The 20,574-nt window shown below is 46.8% G+C and overlaps 2 protein-coding genes across 2 annotated transcripts in view; both read left to right on the plus strand.

The window, feature by feature from the left end:
* Nucleotides 1-9,639, plus strand: part of LOC149456010 (uncharacterized) — a 31,957-nt gene extending 22,318 nt beyond the window's left edge. The window contains exons 12-13 of the mRNA XM_089685655.1: nucleotides 3,362-3,500; nucleotides 5,783-9,639. Coding sequence (XP_089541781.1) covers nucleotides 3,362-3,500; nucleotides 5,783-7,179 — 1,536 coding nt within the window. The 3' untranslated portion in view covers nucleotides 7,180-9,639. The remainder of the gene's footprint in view (nucleotides 1-3,361; nucleotides 3,501-5,782) is intronic.
* Nucleotides 9,640-16,600: 6,961 nt separating this feature from the next.
* LOC149456011 (uncharacterized) lies at nucleotides 16,601-19,196 on the plus strand. Its single transcript, XM_089685656.1, has 2 exons — nucleotides 16,601-16,613; nucleotides 18,285-19,196. Exons 1-2 carry the CDS (start codon nucleotides 16,601-16,603, stop codon nucleotides 19,136-19,138), a joined length of 867 nt encoding a protein of 288 aa, XP_089541782.1. The 3' UTR covers nucleotides 19,139-19,196.
* Nucleotides 19,197-20,574: the final 1,378 nt, after the last annotated feature.

Genomic DNA, 20,574 nt, shown 5'->3' on the forward strand with positions numbered 1-20,574 from the left:
GATAGGTCCTTAGTTGTCCAACTGAAAGTCTATGCCGTCTTGGTGGAAATATCCAAAAGCACTTGAGTAAGAAGCAGCCTTTGTAGTAATAAGTAAATAGAGAAGAAAGGGGCGCCAGCTAAGTGTAGCATAAAAGAACTTCCACTTCATTCAAAGACAATTGGCAGCTCACCATATACCTATGTCTTACATCACTGAGTGCGGTGCCAATAGTCTTTGAATGAAGTGTAGGTTCTTTTATGCTACACTTAGCTGGCGCCCCCTTCTTCTCTTTTTCTTCCCTCGGACTTGTTGCTTTCATTGCTAACACAGACAAGGGAAGCTCAGGAGAGTCCTCACAACCATTAGAGGATTGCCTAAGAGCACCTTCATGCTCTGAAGCAGCAATGGACGGGTGGTCTGGGCCATCCAAGAGTCTCAGAATTTTGGAAAATCCCTTCCCACATTGGCATCACGTGGCAGGTGGGCACTACTCAGGTTAACTAGGCAGGTCTCCAAGGACACCATTGCAATGGGATACTTTTTAGTGCCTCTCTATCACGTACCTGATGATGGAGGCCAATGGAGAGAGGGCTTCCTTTGCGGATAAGTTCCGGACTCCCCTGAGAGTGGGACAGCGGGAGTCAGGCCCAAAGTGGCACAGGTCGCCTGTAGGAGTGCTGGTTGGTGGTCCACAGAGATAGGTCTGCAGACAGGAGGCGCCTGTGCGTGGTATGCAAGCCCTTCCGGGATTTGGATGTTTACTGGGTAGTCGGTTCAAGCCAAGGTCAGGGACCACGTAGGAATCAGAGCGGATGTAGTCAGATGGGATAGCCGAGGTCATACACAGAGGAGCGAGAGAGAGAGAGTATCCGTAAGCCAAGCTGAGGTCAGATCAGGGGTAAATCAGAGTAGACAGGTCCAGGAGCAAGCTGAGTCGGTAACAGGAAATCACAAGTATGAACCACAGGAAACAGGAACAGGGCACGGGGAGCTAGAGATCATCCAGCAACCAGAGGAAATGATGAGCCTCCTTATAAAGGCCGACTGGCACTAGACTGAGGCTGATGTGTCCTTCTGCGGCCATGTAGAGTACTGGCAGAAATGCCAGATCTTCCAGAACTCCTGCCATGGTCAGGACCCTGACACTCTCTGTGTGCAAATTCCCACCACTCTTCTTTGGTGAGAGACCCCCGTAGCCACTAGCTTTCGCCAGTATTGCCAAGACATCTGAATCCAGCGACCCAACAGCATTTTTTACCATTAATATACATTTTGGCAGAAATGTTTCTCACATTTCCTTACTGTAGTGCATGCGGCCGCCATACATAGAAGTCTGTCTCTTAGGAATCAGTTCATTGGCTCATCTACAGCTGGACAATTGACAGCGATGTGTCCCTCTTTCTGGGAGCAGTAACAAAGGATCTTCTGGTAGCCTCCTGTGGAATTGGTCTTCCAGGCTGCTCCCAACAGACATTGGATTGGGTCCTCCCGGTGCCTTTTAGTTCCTCCATTTTGACTCCCTCAATCTCATCCCATGGTAAAGTCTGATCCGGAGCTGGGGATGGTGTGGTCTTGGGGTGAAAAGCCATTGAGACGTTAAGAGGAGGGTTTCTACAGCTATATGTCCCTCTATCCGGGAGCAGTAACAAAGGATCTTCTGGTAGCCTCCTGTGGAATTGGTCTTCCAGGCTGCTCCCAACAGACATTGGATTGGGTCCTCCCGGTGCCTTTGGTTCCCCCTTTTTGACTCCCTCAATCTCATCACTTGGTAAAATCTCATCTGGAGCTGGGGCTGGTGTGGTCTTGGGGTGAAAAGTCATTGAGACGTTAAAAGAGGAGGGTTTCTACGGCTAGGTACCTTTCAACCAAGTCCAAAAGTTCTTTCACCATCTCTGGATTTCCATGACTCACCCATTTCTAAATGGTGGGATCTCAGAAACTGATCCATGACCACATGTTCTGCAGTGCATGTTCTGCAAAGCCTCTGGCTGCAGCCACTTTTTGGGTTGTAGATTGGTGGTTTGAGTGGTTTTCCAGTAGTGAACACACTGAGCCCGTACAGCCAGCCAAGCTAATAGGTCTGCTTTCAGATGAGCATAGTCCCTTGCTTCTACAGGTTCTTGGTTATAGTAGGCCTTTTGGGACTCTCCAGACAATAGTGGGGCTAGTCCAGTCCACTGTTGCTTAGGCCAACGTTCATCTTCAGCAGTCCATTCAAAAGTAGCCAAAAGGACCTCAGCGTTGTCGTTCGTTGTTATCTTTATCAATAAGCAGGTTGATCAGAAAGATGGTGTATTGCTGGAAGGACTCTCATCGTCGGCCCCAAATCTCTGTGAAGGTGGTCCATTATCACCTCAATTGTTTGCTGGTACCTCTGCTCCTGCTGTAACAGTAATTCCCTGTGTTGGGCCTTGCCTTCTTCTTGAGTTTGCTGTGGGTTGCAAGGCTCTGCTGTTGGGCTTGTTACTGGACTGCATGGCTCTGTTGCTGGGCTTGCCCTTGGACTGCAAGGCTCTGCTGCTGGACTTGTTGATGGACTGCATGGCTCTGTTGCTGGGCTTGCCATTGGACTACAAGGCTCTGCTGCTGGACTTGTTGCTGGACTGCATGGCTCTGTTGCTGGGCTTGCCGTTTGGACTGCAAGGCTCTGCTGCTGGACTTGTTGATGGACTGCATGGCTCTGTTGCTGGGCTTGCCATTGGGCTGCAAGGCTCTGCTGCTGGGCTTGTTGATGGACTGCATGGCTCTGTTGCTGGGCTTGCCATTGGGCTGCAAGACTCTGCTGCTGGGCTTGTTGATGAATTGCATGGCTCTGTTGCTGGGCTTGCTGTTGTTGATTTGCCTGTTGTTGAATGGTGTTTGCCCAAGCAAACTGTCTCAGTAACTCTCAGTAACTCTATCATACTGGCCTTCAGCAAACCTGCTCACACAGTTGCCCGCATTCTCCACCATTTGTGAGAGATTAGCAGTGGAATGTTCGTGGAATGTTCGTGACTCCCAGGAAGAGCTCACAACATTTTAAACAGGCAGGTTTTCCATGAAACACATTCAATTTATTTGCCAAGACGATATGCACTATGTGCCGGAGACAGACAGTAAAAGAAAACAAGACCATAAATCTTTGTGACTTGGTGACTTACTAACACACGGGGTCCCTTGCTAACAGACCTGGAGCATCCTACTGCCGCAGGTGCCTGACTCTCCAAAGTAAAGTCTTTTCTACGTAGACCATGTCTCACCAAACAGGAGTTATCTTTGACCACACAGTTGTACTTCCATAGAATCCATAAATCAAGGCCAATGTCGGGACCTACCAGATGATATCATGTATGTGGTCTCAGATCATTAAAGCTTGTTTTCTCCCCTTCTCTTGGTTTAGGGTGAAGATCTTCGAGACATAAAAGTTGAGGGTAAAGCAGAAGAAGAGGCGTATGTGAGGGATGATCAGCATTCTATGGAGGAGGATGGAATAACTGTGACATTTATAGAGGGGGACACTCCTACAGAGATCAGCACAGGTGAGACATGAACACTAAATCATTTCTCCACTCATACTGCTCACTGATTGGTCCAAATTAGAGCCCTGAACTGAAAGAGAAACAAGGGCTGGCATGGCTACACTTCCTTCTGAAAGTATTGGTTGCCTGGCTGTGTCCTCAAATTTTGGAGATAATGAGCGATGAGTCGATAGCTTGATGGTGGTGGTCTTCAGGATCGGTCGTGAATCAGGACCAGTTTCTTCATTCTCTGACATAAGGTCTGCTGTTCTGAATGACTAAAATGAGGAAGGATGTTATCCAAAAAACATACTCTGCTATTCCACAAAAGATGGACATTAAAGGTACATCATGCGGTTGTTCACACAATTTTATTATATCTGATTAAAAGAAATGTACAAACGCCACACAAAATATATATCTAAAATATAGACATTGCCTGGAACTGGGACTGGATCCTTGCCAAATCTGACCATCAATCTCCAGCAAATCCACAATAATATCGATAGAAATGTATGACAAGGCATCCTCCTATGTCTGCTGTTGACATGTTTCGTGGCAGATGGCGTTTCTTCAGGATGAGACGGTGATATGATGTACATAAGAATATACATTCGGTATGTTCAAATTTTGTGGTGATAGATATGTATATTTTGATTAACACTTAGTGGATCATATCTATGACCACAAAATTTGAACATACCGAATGTATATTCACATGGGCATCATATCACCGTCTCGTCCTGAAGAAACATCACCTGCCATGAAACCCGTCAACAGCAGACAGCGGAAGTTTGAGAAAAATTTACATTAGCAAACATGGCTTTTTTAGTGAGTGAAGGAGGGGGCAGGGAGTCTCCTCCCAAAGTCCCAACATCATTGTCACTCCTATAAAGTGTGGCTCTCTCTCTCTGACAAGATTCAAATTTTGTGATCATAGATATGATGGTCCACTAAATATTAATCAAAATATACAAAAATTGAATATACTGAATGTATATTCACATGTTCATCATATCACCGTCTCGTCCTGAAGAAACGTCATCTGCCATGAAACCCGTCAACAGCAGACAGCGGAAGTTTGAGAAAAATTTACATTAGGAAACATGGCTTTTTTTAATGAGTGAAGGAGGAAGTTTGAGAAAAATTTACATTAGGAAACATGGCTTTTCTTAATGAGTGAAGGAGGAAATTTGAGAAAAATTTACATTAGGAAACATGGCTTTTCTTAATGAGTGAAGGAAGGGGCAGGGAGTCTCCTCCAAAAGTCCCAGCATCACTGACTCTTGTCAGAGAGAGAGCCACACTTTGTAGGAGTGACAATGATGTTGGGACTTTGGGAGGAGACTCCCTGCCCCCTCCTTCATTCATTAAGGAAAGCCATGTTTACTAATGTAAATATTTTTAAACTTCCGCTGTCTGCTGTTGACGGGTTTCATGGCAGATGGCTTTTCTTCAGGACGAGACGGTGATATGATGTACATGTGAATATACATTCAGTATGTTTAAATTTTGTGGTCATAGATATGTATATTTTGATTAATATTTAGTGGATCATCATATCTATGACCACAAAATTTCAACATACCGAATGTATATTCATATGTACATCATATCACCGTCTCGTCCTGAAGAAACGCCATCTGCCATGAAACCCGTCAACATAAGACAGCGGACGTTTGAGAAAAATTTACATTAGGAAACATGGCTTTTCTTAATGAGTGAAGGAGGGGGCAGGGAGTCTGTTCCAAAAGTCCCAGCATCACTGACTCTTGTCAGAGAGAGAGCCACACTTTGTAGGAGTGACAATGATGTTGGGACTTTGGGAGGAGACTCCCTGCCCCCTCCTTCATTCATTAAGGAAAGCCATGTTTCCTAATGTAAATATTTTTAAACTTCCGCTGTCTGTTGTTGACGGGTTTCATGGCAGATGGCTTTTCTTCAGGACAAGACGGTGATATGATGTAATTTTGTGGTCATAGATATGTATATTTTGATTAATATTTAGTGGATCATCATATCTATGACCACAAAATTTCAACATACCGAATGTATATTCATATGTACATCATATCACCGTCTCGTCCTGAAGAAACGCCATCTGCCATGAAACCCGTCAACAGCTGAAGTTTGAAAAAACTTGCTCTGACAAGAGTCAATGAATGCAGATGTGAGTTGGTTGGAGATCATGAGGAACCAGGAACGACCCTCAGCAAAAAAGCTGCCTGATGTGGGCAGAGTCCTGGTTTGGAGGAACCAATCAGCTCCTGTCTAGTAATCCTCTTTGTCTTTTTGTATTTTAGTCCATGGCCGGAAGATGAGGAAAACCTCTGAGGATTGTCTCACTTTGTCTCCAGACTGGAAAGTAGAAGATGAGGACACCACACAGTATTCAGAAAACCCCACCACCTCGTACATCTTGGTGGTGCCCCACATTGTAGATGGACCATCGTATTCCTCTTATCCCGAGGAACCTCAGACTGTGGGGGATGGGACCGTCCCTCAAAAAGAGAAAAAATTTTCCTGTCCCGAGTGCGGGAAACATTTTCGTTTTAAATCCAGTCTCTGTGTACATGTAAGATGTCACACTGGTCAACGGCCGTATTTCTGCAGTGAGTGCGGGAAAAGCTTTCCGTCGAAGCCTCAGCTTGTCAGACATCAGAGATCTCACACGGGAGAGAAGCCGTATTCCTGTCGTGAGTGTGGGAAACGTTTTTCAGGGAAGTCCAATCTTTCCAGACATGAGAAATGCCACACGGGGAAAAAGCCGCATTCCTGCCCTGAGTGCGGGAAAAGTTATCTACAGAAGTCAGACCTTATTATACATCAAAGATCTCACACAGGAGAGAGGCCGTACTCTTGCCCTGAGTGCGGGAAAAGTTTTGTACGAAAACCACTTCTGGCTGCACATCGGAGATGTCACACAGGAGAGAAGCCGTATCCTTGTCCTGAGTGCGGGAAATGTTTTTCACGGAAGTCCCATCTAACTGGACACCAGATATGCCACACTGGAGAGAAGCCACATTCCTGCCCAGAGTGTGGGAAATCCTATCTACGAAAATCAGACCTTGTTATACATCAGAGATCTCACACAGGAGAGAAGCCGTATACCTGTCCTGAGTGCGGGAAATGTTTTGTACGTAAACCACTTCTTGATGCACATCGGCGGTTGCACACGGGGGAGAAGCCTTATTCTTGTCTTGAGTGCGGGAAAAGTTTTTCCCAGAAGTCCCATCTTAATGGACATCAAATATGCCACACGGGCAAGAAGCCGTATTCCTGCCTTGTGTGTGGGAAATGTTATCTTCAGAAATCAGACCTTGTCATACATCAGAGGTCTCACACGGGGGAGAAGCCGTATTCCTGTCCTGAGTGCGGGAAATGCTTTGTGCGTAAATCACTTCTTGATGCACATCGGAGGTGTCACACGGGGGAGAAGCCTTATTCTTGTCTTGAGTGCGGGAAATGTTTTTCACAGAAGTCCCATCTTAATGGACATCAAGTATGCCACACACGCAAGAAGCCATTTCCCTGCCCTGATTGTGGGAAATGTTATCCGCGGAAATCAGAACTTGCCACACATCGGAGATCTCACACGGGAGAGAAGCCGTATTCCTGTCCTGAGTGCGGGAAATGTTTTTCACAGAAGCCCTGTCTTTCCAGACATCAGAAGATCCACAGAACCCTTGTGGTTTATTAGTGCGGGAAACATCCTCTACATGGATGATAGTTTTCCGCACATCAGAGATCTGGGAAGAAGCACACCTTGATACTAGGGATGAGCTCCAGGTTCGGCTTGACCCAAACCCAAACTGTTGGCTAGTTTTCCCCACCTGAACCTTTGTCTTCTGCAGACAGAAGTCTTTCATTTGGTGGCACTATTCATACCACTGCTAAATGACAACTTTTGTGCTCAAGGCCAACCCCAGTGATTGGTTGCTAGGATGCTGGTGACTGCCTGCATCCTAGCAACCAATGATGCCATGCAAGCAGCCAGCGTAATTGACTGGTAGGATGCAGGTGGCTGCACAGTGTCATTGGTTGCTAGGACGTATCCAACCTGCAGGGTCCCAGGAACCAAGGATCCAGCTGCCGGCCAGCTTGCTTTTAATTGAAACCAAGGTAGGCAGGCATCCCAGGTCCCCCTAACAGGGATGTAGGCTCTTGTACTCATCAACATGGGGACAGGGAGCTTTGGTACCTTTCCCACAATGAACGCATAAGGCCTAGTATGGTCCAAGAGGTGGGGGCACCTCATTGCCCCTTCCTTTCCTAGCCAGCCAGGCTGCATCATGTTCAGATAAGGATCTGCTGTGGATTTTAGGGGGGAAACCTGAAGCTTTTTTGTGTTTGTTTTAATAATGTTCCCCCTGCAAATCCTTTCCAGGACCTCATCAAGGATTAAAGTCTGGTATATATATTTTTTTTGGGGGGGGGGGGGTTCAACCCTTTAAGCCCATAGCAGATCCTCCTCTAGGTGAAGGCTCTGGTATGGATGTTGAGGGGAATCCCCCATGTGAAGCAGCTGGGAAATGTCATTTAGCAGCAACGTTTTAGAATTTTTTTGCTTTAGTAGATGAGTTGCTTCACCTGCATGTCTGAGGAATCCCCCGAGCATGGTACCTAAAGGGACTGTGTATGTAATGGCGCCCTTTTTTTTTTTTTTTTTTTTAAAGTATGCATTGGTACATGTCCCACATGGCGGTGACCAGTTCCCCATATCGTTTTTTTCCCAAAAGCTTGCCAATCAGCCTTGAAAAAAACTGGAAACGATGACAAGATGTCCTCTTTGGTGACAAGGTGCTATTGTTTAGTTGCTTTAGCCTGAAAAATGATTGGGTTAACGATGTGCCTTTAGGGTTTTACCCTCATTCACTCATTGACTGCCCAGTTTGTGGACCTTCTCTTTTTGCACCACCAGTAATCCTTAAACATCAAAGCTGCCTTTGTGTGATCATACCCTGGCCCCTTAAGACTCCTAAATTCTGTGTGTTTTTGTAGGGAGCATGGCCTGTACGCCTCTCAGCTTTTACAGATTATGGAGCCTACCCTTGCCATCGGAGAAAGAACTCTTCACCTTCTTACTTCATATGATTGAACCTTCAAGAAAGGAACTTCTCCAGATCATGGAGCCTACCCTTTCCAGTGGAGGAAGAACTCTTCCCCTTCTTCCTTCATGGGATTGAACCTTTCAAGAAAAGAACTTTTCCAGATCATAGAGCCTACCCTTTCCTAAAGAGCTCTTCCCCTTCTTCCTTCATGGGATCGAACCTTCAAGAAAGGAACTTCTCCAGATCATGGAGCCTACCCTTTCCATCGGAGAAAGAACTCTTCCCCTCCTTCTTTCATGGGATTGAACCTTCAAGAAAGGAACTTCTCCAGATCATGGAGCCTACCCTTTCCATCGGAGAAAGAACTCTTCCCCTTCTTCCTTCATAAGATTGAACCTTCCAAGAAAGGAACTTCTCCATTTTTACTGACATTGGTCAAGAAAAGGTACCTGATCTTCTGAGCCTCTCTCTGAAGTTCTTGGCATTCCCTTCTACTATCACTCTTGCAGAGGTCGAAGCATGAGGGAGATTTCATGATCCTGTTGGGGTATGGTCCAACTGGGTTGTCTGTCCTAAGGATCAAAGGGAACTTCCAATCAAAGCTCATGAATCTGCGTTTCCTGGTGCCTGCCAATGGAGCTCCTCAGTGCTCCCAATGAGGAATGGCCATATCCCGATGACATCAGCCATCACAAGGCTTTATTATTCCAGGACTAGACCACAGAAGGGTCCAGCATGACCAAGCCTCACTATGACATGTTTCACTCACAAACTTTTGAAGCTTTTCTTTTTGATTGGCATGGCATTTCCCTGTATCATGTTTTATGTCCATGCTTCCACAAAAATTACCCTGCCCTGCTCTGTTGAATTGAGTTTCCCTTACTACTATCTTTGATGGGAACTACTATGATCCTGATATTGCAAACCCTGATGAGGTCATGAGCCCGCACTCTTTCATTTTGAGGCCCCTTTGGAACCTACATGGCCATGTTGTCTCCCTGGCCTCTCATAGGCTACTTGTTAGTTTTTCTTCCAATGAGATACCCCATGATGCCTCAAGCATGCACACAGCCATCCTGAATAATCCCTGTAAAGTGTGTAATATGTTTATTTCCTATGATCATCAGCTCCATCCAGTGGCCATAATGTGGTATTTTCCTGAATGATCTCAATCAGGAAAATACCACATTATGGCCACTAGGCAGAGCTGAGGATCATAAGAAATTAATCTATTACACACATTATGGGGATTATTCAGGATGGCTGTGGGAATACTTGAGGCATCATGAGGTATCTCAGGGGAGAGACCTACAAAAAAAAAATTTGCATAGCAATTTTCTTTTACAATTGACCCCTTAATTCCCCCGACTTTACTAGTAGCTTTTAGCTGGTTTCAGCTCCATATTAGCCACATACTATGATACATATGTCACCCTAGCACCCCCTCCAAACTCAATAGTTTTTGTCTCCTAATTTCGACAAGACCTGATGGTTTTTACTAACTTCTACAATAATACCCAATTCTTTAGAACCCCCTCCTTTTTATATAGGTTTACAGTTCCCCGAGGACTGCTGGTGTTGATGATTACGTACGTTGTTTCAGAAATCTGACCATAATTGTTTGAAGAACAGTTGTTCTATTTGTTACTTTTCTTCCCCTCCCCATCCTTACCACTTAGTCTCTTCTCCTGCTCACCTTCCCAGCCGAATGCTCCAATCCTCACTCTACTGGTGGTATACCACTGCTGGATTTCACTCTACAGCCTGCTGGAGAGACCGGGAACCCAACCCATCTCTTATAGCCAGGCGGAGAGACCGGGAACCCACCTCATCTCTACAGCCAGCCGGAGAGACCGGGAACCCACCCCTTCTCTACAGCCTGCTAGAGAAACCAGGAACCCTCCCCATCTCTACAGCCAGCCGGAGAGACCGGGAACCCACCCCATCTCTACAGCCAGCCGGAGAGACCGGGAACCCACCCCATCTCTACAGGCAGGTGGAGAGACCGGGAACCCATCCCATCTCTACAGCCAGCCGGAGAGACCGGGAACACACCCCATCTCTACAGCCAGCCGGAGAGACCGGGAACCCACCCCATCTCTACAGCCGACCGGAGAGACCGGGAACCCACCCCATCTCTACAGCCTGGTGGAGAGACCGGGAACCCACCCCATCTCTACAGCCAGCGGGAGAGACCGGGAACCCACCCCATCTCTACAGCCAGCCGGAGAGATCGGGAACCCACCCCATCTCTACAGTCAGCCGGAGAGACCAGGAACCCACCCCATCACTATAGCCTGGTGGAGAAACCAGGAACCCTCCCCATCTCTACAGCCTGCTGGAGAGACCGGTAACCCACTGCATCTCTACAGCCTGCTGGAGAGACTGGGAACCCACCCCTTCTCTACAGCCAGCCGGAGAGACCGGGAACCCACCCCATCTCTACAGCCAGCCGGAGAGACCGGGAACCCACCCCATCTCTACAGGCAGGTGGAGAGACCGGGAACCCACCCCATCTCTACAGGCAGGTGGAGAGACCGGGAACCCACCCCATCTCTACAGCCAGCCGGAGAGACTGGGAACCCACCCCATCTCTACAGCCTGCTAGAGAAACCAGGAACCCACTCCATCTCTACAGCCTGCTGGAGAGACCGGGAACCCACCCCATCTCTACAGCCAGCCGGAGAGAATGGGAACCCACCCATCTCTACAGCCTGCTGGAGAGACCGGTAACCCACCCCATCTCTACAGCGAGCCAGAGAGACCGGGAACCCACCGCATCTCTACAGCCTGCTGGAGAGAGCGGGAACCCACCTCATCTTTACAGCCAGCCGGAGAGACCGGGAACCCACCCCATCTCTACAGCCTGCTAGAGAAACCAGGAACCCACCCCACCACTACAGCCTGCTGGAGAGACCGGTAACCCACTGCATCTCTACAGCCTGCTGGAGAGACTGGGAACCCACCCCATCTCTACAGCCAGCTGGAGAGACCGGGAACCCACCCCATCCCTACAGCCAGCCGGAGAGAATGGGAACCCACCCATCGCTACAGCCTGCTAGAGAAACCGGGAACCCACCCCATCCCTACAGCCTGCTGGAGAGACCGGGAACCCACTGCATCTCTACAGCCTGCTGGAGAGACTGGGAACCCACCCCATCTCTACAGGCAGGTGGAGAGACCGGGAACCCACCCCATCTCTACAGGCAGGTGGAGAGACCGGGAACCCACCCCATCTCTACAGCCAGCCGGAGAGACCGGGAACACACCCCATCTCTATAGCCAGCCAGAGAGACCGGGAACCCACCCCATCTCTACAGCCGACCGGAGAGACCGGGAACCCACCCCATCTCTACAGCCTGCTGGAGAGACGGGGAACCCACCCCATCTCTACAGCCAGCGGGAGAGACCGGGAACCCACCCCATCTCTACAGCCAGCCGGAGAGACCGGGAACCCACCCCATCTCTACAGCCAGCCGGAGAGACCGGGAACCCACCCCATCTCTACAGCCTGCTGGAGAGACTGGAAACCCACCCCATCTCTACAGCCAGCCGGAGAGACCGGGAACCCACCCCATCTCTACAGCCTGCTAGAGAAACCAGGAACCCACCCCACCTCTACAGCCAGCCGGAGAGAAAGGAAACCCACCCCATCTTTATAGCCAGCCGGAGAGACCGGGAACCCACCCCATCTCTACAGCCAGCTGGAGAGATTGGGAACCCACCCCATCTCTACAGTCAGCCGGAGAAACCAGGAACCCACCCCATCTCTACAGTCAGCCAGAGAGATCGGGAACCCACCCCATCTCTACAGTCAGCCGGAGAGACCGGGAACCCACCCCATCTCTATAGCTTGCTGGAGAAACCGGGAACCCATCCCATCTCTACAGCCGACCGGAGAGATTGGGAACCAGCCCCATTGTAGAGACTGGCCCCATCGTAGAGCCAGTCAGAAAGACCGGGAACCCCCCCATCTCTACAGCCAGCCGGAGAGACCGGGAACCCACCCCATCTCTACAGCCTGCTGGAGAGACTGGGAACCCACCCCATCTCTACAGCCAGCTGGAGAGACGGGGAACCCACCCCATCTCTACAGCCAGCCGGAGAGAATGGGAACCCACCCATCGCTACAGCCTGCTGGAGAGACCAGGAACCCACCCCATCCCTACAGCCAGCCGGAGAGACCGGGAACCTACCCCATCTCTACAGCCAGCCAGAGAGACCGGGAACCCACCCCCCTCCCTCTTATCTTTCCTCTTTTCCCGTTGCTTTGTCTTTGATGTTTCCTGATTTTATGCTTTGTACCTTTTAAGAAATAAAGCTCTTTTTAAAAAGATTTAGCTCCCATAGCCTTCAATTGGGTTCAGGTGCTACGTTTGACAATTGTCCAGCAGCAGTGACAGTTGAGAGGGGAAGGGGCGTGTCTCTGCTGGTTTAGTCCCTGCTGTGGTGTATTCTGATCTCCCTTGCTTTTCAGCACAAACTTCACAGGAGGGTGGTGAAAGTGGAGCTAAAAAAATCTTCTATGTTCCTTGGACATAATTCATACACCGTGAGGCTTGTAGATGGGGAGCAGGGGGGATCAGACTACTTGACTTCGGTGCTGCAATCACACTTGTAACCCCAAGAATCCCCCCATCTACTGTGTTTAGCTCACTACCCTTCTCCTGATACTTTAATCAGTGTATTAGACATAAGTCCTATAATCCAGATTCCTTGGACATACTTCATATGCCCTGGTGCTCCTGCCCTGGCAAGTAAGTGCCCCCCTAAGCCTTACCAAGCCACATGCCTTCAACATGGAGGGTACCTTCCAAATTCCAATAAGTTCCCTGCCCACAGACCCCCTACAACCACCTGGTCAGGGTTGTGGAGTAGAGGCCCTCACACATTCCAGGATAGAGCTCCTACCCTCCTATCCACTACCATCTCCTTGCCAGACCAGGTTTGCATGCAGTTGCCTTCCATGGAACCCTTCTTCTCCATGGGGGTACTTCAGTCTAGCATAAACTTAATGGGGGTCCTATCTCACTTCAAAACAGCAAGGGTTCTAAGGATCCACTTCAGACACACGAAGCAGCCTCAGGTTCGGTCCAACTCCATGTTTATTGCAGCAGTTCTCAGCACGAGTCTATAAAATGAAAAACTGGCATTCAGAAGGTTGAGTGGAAGTGTGCCTTTGTGTGCCCGAGCAGGGACAACCAACCCAGGGGTTGCAAAGAATAAACAAAACAACAAAAGAGAGGGCGCACCCACCTAGTGCATTTCCATACCTCAATTTTAATAAAAATATATGACAAGAGAATACTCACCAACATCTGTCATGTACAAGCATGTCTAAAGATACAGATGAGACCACCTCCAAATCCACCATACTCAGCAGATGGCAGGGAAGACCTGATAGTGCCCAAGGACGGCTAACGCGCTTCAAGCATCAGGCCCTCTGCCTCGTAGCTCTGAATGACCCCTGCCTACACAAACATTTGTTGAGTGACTACTTCGTCGTGATGGAGGGGCCTCCCTGGGACTTCAATCCAACATGAGGTTTTCTAAGAAGTAGATCTTTGTTTTAAGTAAAATTCACCGGTGAAGCTCTGTATGGAGAAATTGGAGTATTATTTTTACTTAAATTGGTAATTTAGCCACAAAATTTAATTTGTGCTACAGTCAAGACTTCCCTGACGTGTTCCTTTAGAAATGCAACATACATGAAGCTCACAAGACGCTTCTCTACTGAGAGACATGAACTGATCTAATCTCAAGCAACCACTAGAACCCTTTGGGGGAACCCCTAGAACCCTTTGGAGGACCCCTGGCTGAGAAAGACTGAACTAGGCAGTCATATATTTCTGTCCCTCTTGGAGGGAGTGGAGGTGACCCCTCTATGAGGACATACAGTCCATACACCCCCAGCACAAGGCTGGGGTCACACAACCAGATGGTTCTCAAGGCTACAGTTCCTCTGAGCTCCACAAGGTGGGGATCTCACTTCTACCCAGACAGGAAGTCTCTGTGGTAGACAGGAAGTGATGTCAGGTATAAATAGTCAGTTTTGGGTGCGAAATGAGTCGGACGTAGAGAGGAAACGTTGATGGGACAGACGAGCCCGTAATGAGATAATACAGAAGTAATAATATGAGAATATAACACATCACACTACAATCACATGAATTAATAGATAAACCTACTGTCCACCTCCATACATAAACACATCAATATTTATTACATTAGCAATAAAAGAATCAGACCTAATTTTGCAACCCACCAATACACACCCTACGTACTACGTCCAGGTTTATCGTGGTCATATGGACCTACCAGGACCAGGAGCAAATTTTCTGAGCATCGGGAATGTGGAAATGATATGAAGAAGACTGGTCTGAAGGTGCTTTATGTTGGCCGTGTCAGTACATAGAAGAGACCAGCATGTGACCTCGCTACGGACGGCCGAACATGTCACCCACCATTGTATCATGAAGGACACGTTAACCATTCAACAAGCTTACTGTTCAAACTGTGCTTCGTGGTTCCCGGACATCCGGTCAGTCTTTGAGGTTGTACATGTCTCGGGTTGTTGTCTTGGGTGGGATGGGGTAGCTGAGACTAGTTTGAGTTGAGATTGGTTAAGCTTGGAGGTGGACAGTATTCCATAGGTGTCCCCCAAGACTCTGTCCTCCACACCTTCCCTATCTACACCTCCTCCCCGGGTCAGTTGATTGGCTATAGCATCCAATGCCATCCGTATACTGATGAAACCTAACTCATCTCTATATATAGGAATCTCCCAATGCTCTGTCCTTGGATGTGTTCCATTCTCTTTCCAAACATTCTCATGGGGTCAGTTGATTGGCTATAGCATCCAATGCCATCCGTATACTGATGGCACCTAACTCATCTCTCTATATAGGGGTCTCCCAATGCTCTGTCCTTGGATGTGTTCCATTCTCTATCCAAACATTCTCCTGGGGTCAGTTGATTGGCTATAGCATCCAATGCTATCCGTATACTGATGGCACCTAACTCATGTCTATATATAGGTGTCCCACAGTGCTCTGTCCTTGGATGTGTTCCATTCTATATCCAAACATTCTCCTGGGGTCAGCTGATTGGACACAGCTTCTAATACCACCTCTATGCTGATGATACCCAAATCTATTTCTCCACTCCTCACCTCACCCCTTCTGATTTCCCACCCATCACTAGCATACTCTCTGACATATCAGTCTGGATGTCTCACCACTTCCTCACACTCCCGTCTTTCCATAACAGAGCTCATAATATTTGCTATGAACACAAGACAGGAATACAAGGGGTTCCTTGTAGTCACCTAATATTGATATAAAAAATGGTTTTAAATAAATGTTTTATTTTCTCACTGAGAACTCGGCTGGTAGTAATAATCATTTCCCCTGATGGAGATAATGTAACAAGAGAGTCCTGGGTTGGAGGATTTCATAGAGTTTACACAACCATTTGTCTTCTCTTTGATAATCAGAATACCGACCACGATCAACACTTCCAACGGTGACTTTTCATTCTGGAGTATGCTGATGCCTGTAGATCAAGAAATTGAGATAACATTTTCAGTTTTTGACCCATCTTTGAAGAGGAGCGTCCTGTACAGACCACATGACCACCACAATCAGCATGGAGGAAGACCAGAGTCAAAGCATGGAGAAGACATTAAAACTCACCCTGGAGATCATCTACCTGCTGACTGGAGAGGTGAAGAGGATTCTGGGAGGTCACATGACATCACTCTGGTCTAGTCTGGCCAATAGACCATGTTCTTCTGGTAGACTTGTAGATGATGTCAGATGATTGATATTGGTTTATCTTTCTCCTGATCTGTAGGATTATGTTGTATTGAAGAAGTCTAGTGGGGAGCCAATCTCAGGAGGATGGAGCAGGACCCAGAGCCCCACCATGGTGCCTCCCCCTCGTTCTCCGATACCTGAGAGGAACAAAGAGCAGAAGATCCTGGAACTGACCACCATGATGGTCCATCTGCTGACAGGAGAGGTGAGCAGTGCTGGGAAATCTGGGATATTCTCCAGTAACAAACAAGGGATGTGTCTGGATGGTGACTGTATCATTGTATGTGTCAGGTTCCTATAAGGTTCAGGATGTCACTGTCTATTTCTCCATGGAGGAGTGGGAGTATTTAGAAGGACACAAGGACCTCTACAAGGACGTCATGATGGACAATCAGCCACCCCTCACATCACCGGGTAAGAGAAAGAAATATAGTTAAATTTCTATTCTTTGTTTTATATGGAAGTATTTCAGGACGGTGACAGAGATACTGTACACCATATGAAATCTCCATTTCTCAATATAAGGTCATGTTCCCAACAAATGAGGAGGAGATACTGGACACCATATGAAAGGTCCATTTCCATTCCTCAATATAACGTCATGTTCTCAACCAATGAGGAGGAGATACTGGACACCATATGAAAGGTCCATCTCCATTCCTCAATATAACGTCATGTTCCCAACAAATGAGGAGGAGATACTGTACACCATAGGGAAGGTCCATCTCCATTCCTCAATATAACGTCATGTTCCCAACAAATGAGGAGGAGATACTGGACACCATATGGAAGGTCCATCTCCATTCCTCAATATAACGTCATGTTCCCAACAAATGAGGAGGAGATACTGGACACCATATGGAAGGTCCATCTCCGTTCCTCAATATAACGTCATGTTCCCAATCAATGAGGAGGAGATACTGGACACCATATGAAAGATCCATCTCCGTTCCTCAATATAACGTCATGTTCCCAACAAATGAGGAGGAGATACTGGACACCATATGAAAGGTCCATCATCATTTCTCAATACAACGTCCTGTTCCCAACAAATGAGGAGGAGATACTGGACCCCATATGAAAGGTCCTTCTCCATTCCTCTATATAACATCATGTTCCCAACAAATGAGGAGGAGATACTGGACATCATATGAAAGGTCCATCTCCATTCCTCAATATAACGTCCCGTTCCCAACAAATGAGGAGGAGATACTGGACACTATATGAAAGGTCCTTCTCCATTCCTCTATATAACATCATGTTCCCAACAAATGAGGAGATACTGGACACCATATGGAAGGTCCATCTCCATTCCTCAATATAACATCCCATTCCCAACAAATGAGGAGGAGATACTGGACACCATATGAAAGGTCCATCTCCATTCCTCAATATAACGTCATGTTCCCAACAAATGAGGAGGAGATACTGGACACCATATGAAAGGTCCATCTCCATTCCTCAATATAACGCCATGTTCCCAACAAATGAGGAGGAGATACTGGACACCATATGAAAGGTCCATCACCATTCCTCCAATATAACGTCATGTTCCCGACAAATGAGGAGATACTGGACACCATATGGAAAGTCCATCTCCATTCCTCCAGTATAACGTCATGTTCCCAACAAATGAGGAGGAGATACTGGACACCATATGAAAGGTCCATCTCCATTCCTCAATATAATGTCATGTTCCCAACCAATGAGGAGGAGATACTGGACACCATATGGAAGGTCCATCTCCATTCCTCAGTAGAACGTCATGTTCCCGACAAATAAGGAGGAGATACTGGACACCATATGGAAGGTCCATCTCCATTCCTCAGATCTGTGAGACTGTTGACTACTAGACCAACATACAGAACGACTCCAGAACATGAACAATGGAAATGTTTTTGTCAAAGATAAATGATATTATTTTTTCTCTTTAACAGATGGATGTGATGTTGGGAATTCCTCAGAGGGGTCCCATATTCTATCTGCAGATTATGACGGAGAAGACAATGGATTCCAAAGAAAATCTCGAGGAGTAAAGACTTATTTGTGCCCGGAGTGCGGTCAAAGTTTTAAATGGAAAAGTAATCTGCAAAGACATGTGAGAGTTCACACCGGTGAGACTTTTCCCTGTATAGAGTGTGGGAAATGTTTTTCGCGAAGTGATAGACTCACAGAACACCTGAGAAACCACACCGGGGCAAAGCTGCATACTTGCACAGAGTGCGGGAAAAGTTTCTTGCGGAAATATAGACTCATCAAACACCTGAAAACGCACACAGATGGCAGTCCCCATTCCTGTCCAGACTGCGGCCAGGGCTTCAATCAGGAAGGCAGTCTTTGCAGCCATCAGAGAACCCACATAGTCAAGAGTTCAAATTCATGTTCAGAGTGCGGGATTTCTTTTGATACCCAAACTGAACTCACCATACACCAGAGAGCCCACGCCGGGAAGGAGATCTTTTCATGCTCGGAGTGTGGGAAATTGTATGACAGTAAACCCCATCTTATTGTACACCAGAGAAGTCACTCCAGTGAGATGGCGTTTCCATGCCCAAAATGCGGGAAGGGTTTTACACGACACAGGAACCTAATTAATCACATGAAAACGCACACTGGCGAGAAGCCATTCTACTGTCCAGAGTGCGGGAAATCCTTCAACCGGAAAAGTGAGCTTGTTATGCACCTGAGCGTTCACACAGAGGGCTATCCTTTTTCATGTTCAGTGTGCGGGAAAGGTTTCTCCCATAAAGTAAAACTTCTTGTACACGAGAGAACTCACAAGCATGAGTGACCTTAAACCTGTTCAGAGTGCGGGAAAACTTGCATAGAATATATGCATTTCCTTCAACACCTTATTAACACAACACGTGGGGGGGAGTCATGGGGTGGGGATGTGTGGCCAGGATCTGATACCAAGCGGACGTGTGTCTGCTGAGCTCCACTCCCGCTATCAACCTGACTTTATCCTACCACAGGCTGGGACACTATATTGGTGATCCTGATATTGTAACTTGGGCACCTAGTCTGCACTTTTATCATGACTCCCAGCTAGCTGAAGCCCACATCTCTGCTGGCTTCTTCCCGCACGTACCCAGTGGTGGCCACTAGAGATGAGCGAATTATTCAAAAATTCGATTCGGCGAATTTGCGGAATAAATTTGATTCGATGCGAATTTATTCGCTGCGAATTTAACTTATTAAAAGGGTTTCTAGGCTTCAGAGAGCCTTTATATTAGTGCAGAACACTGTACCTTTAATTTAAATGCCCTTGGAGTCTGCTGGGGAAGAGAAATAATACTGTCAGTCAGTATGACATGCAGATGAGTGCCGTCGATCTTAGAATCACCGCACACTTCACTCATTTGGGCAGTCACGGGGCACGACGAAGAAGATGAAGAAGAAGATGAAGAAGAAGAAGAAGATGAAGAAGAAGAAGAAGATGAAGAAGATGAAGAAGAAGAAGAAGATGAAGATGAAGAAGAAGAAGATGAAGAAGATGATGATGAAGAAGATGATGAAGAAGAAGATGATGAAGAAGAAGATGATGAAGAAGAAGAAGATGAAGAAGAAGAAGATGAAGAAGATGAAGAAGAAGATGAAGAAGAAGAAGAAGAAGAAGAGGATGAGGAAGAAGAAGAAGAGGATGAGGATGAAGAAGAGGAAGAAGAAGAAGATGAGGATGAAGAAGAAGAAGATGAAGAAGATGATGATGAAGAAGATGAAGAAGAAGATGATGAAGAAGAAGATGATGAAGAAGAAGAAGATGATGATGAAGAAGATGATGAAGAAGAAGATGATGAAGAAGAAGATGATGAAGAAGAAGAAGATGAAGAAGAAGAAGATGAAGAAGATGAAGAAGAAGATGAAGAAGAAGAAGAAGAAGAAGAAGAAGAAGAGGATGAGGAAGAAGAAGAAGAGGATGAGGATGAAGAAGAGGAAGAAGAAGAAGATGAGGATGAAGAAGAAGAAGATGAAGAAGATGATGATGAAGAAGATGAAGAAGAAGATGATGAAGAAGAAGATGATGAAGAAGAAGAAGATGATGAAGAAGAAGAAGAAGATGATGAAGAAGAAGATGATGAAGAAGAAGAAGATGAAGAAGAAGAAGAAGAAGATGAAGAAGAAGAAGAAGAAGATGAAGAAGAAGAAGAAGAAGAAGATGAAGAAGTAGAAGATGAAGAAGAAGAAGAAGAAGAAGAAGATGAGGATGAGGAAGAAGAAGAAGAG

The sequence above is a fragment of the Staurois parvus genome, unplaced genomic scaffold (assembly GCF_062004578.1).
Source record: "Staurois parvus isolate SC_StPar_1 unplaced genomic scaffold, SC_StPar_1.0 ptg000380l, whole genome shotgun sequence".
Lineage (NCBI taxonomy): Eukaryota > Metazoa > Chordata > Amphibia > Anura > Ranidae > Staurois > Staurois parvus.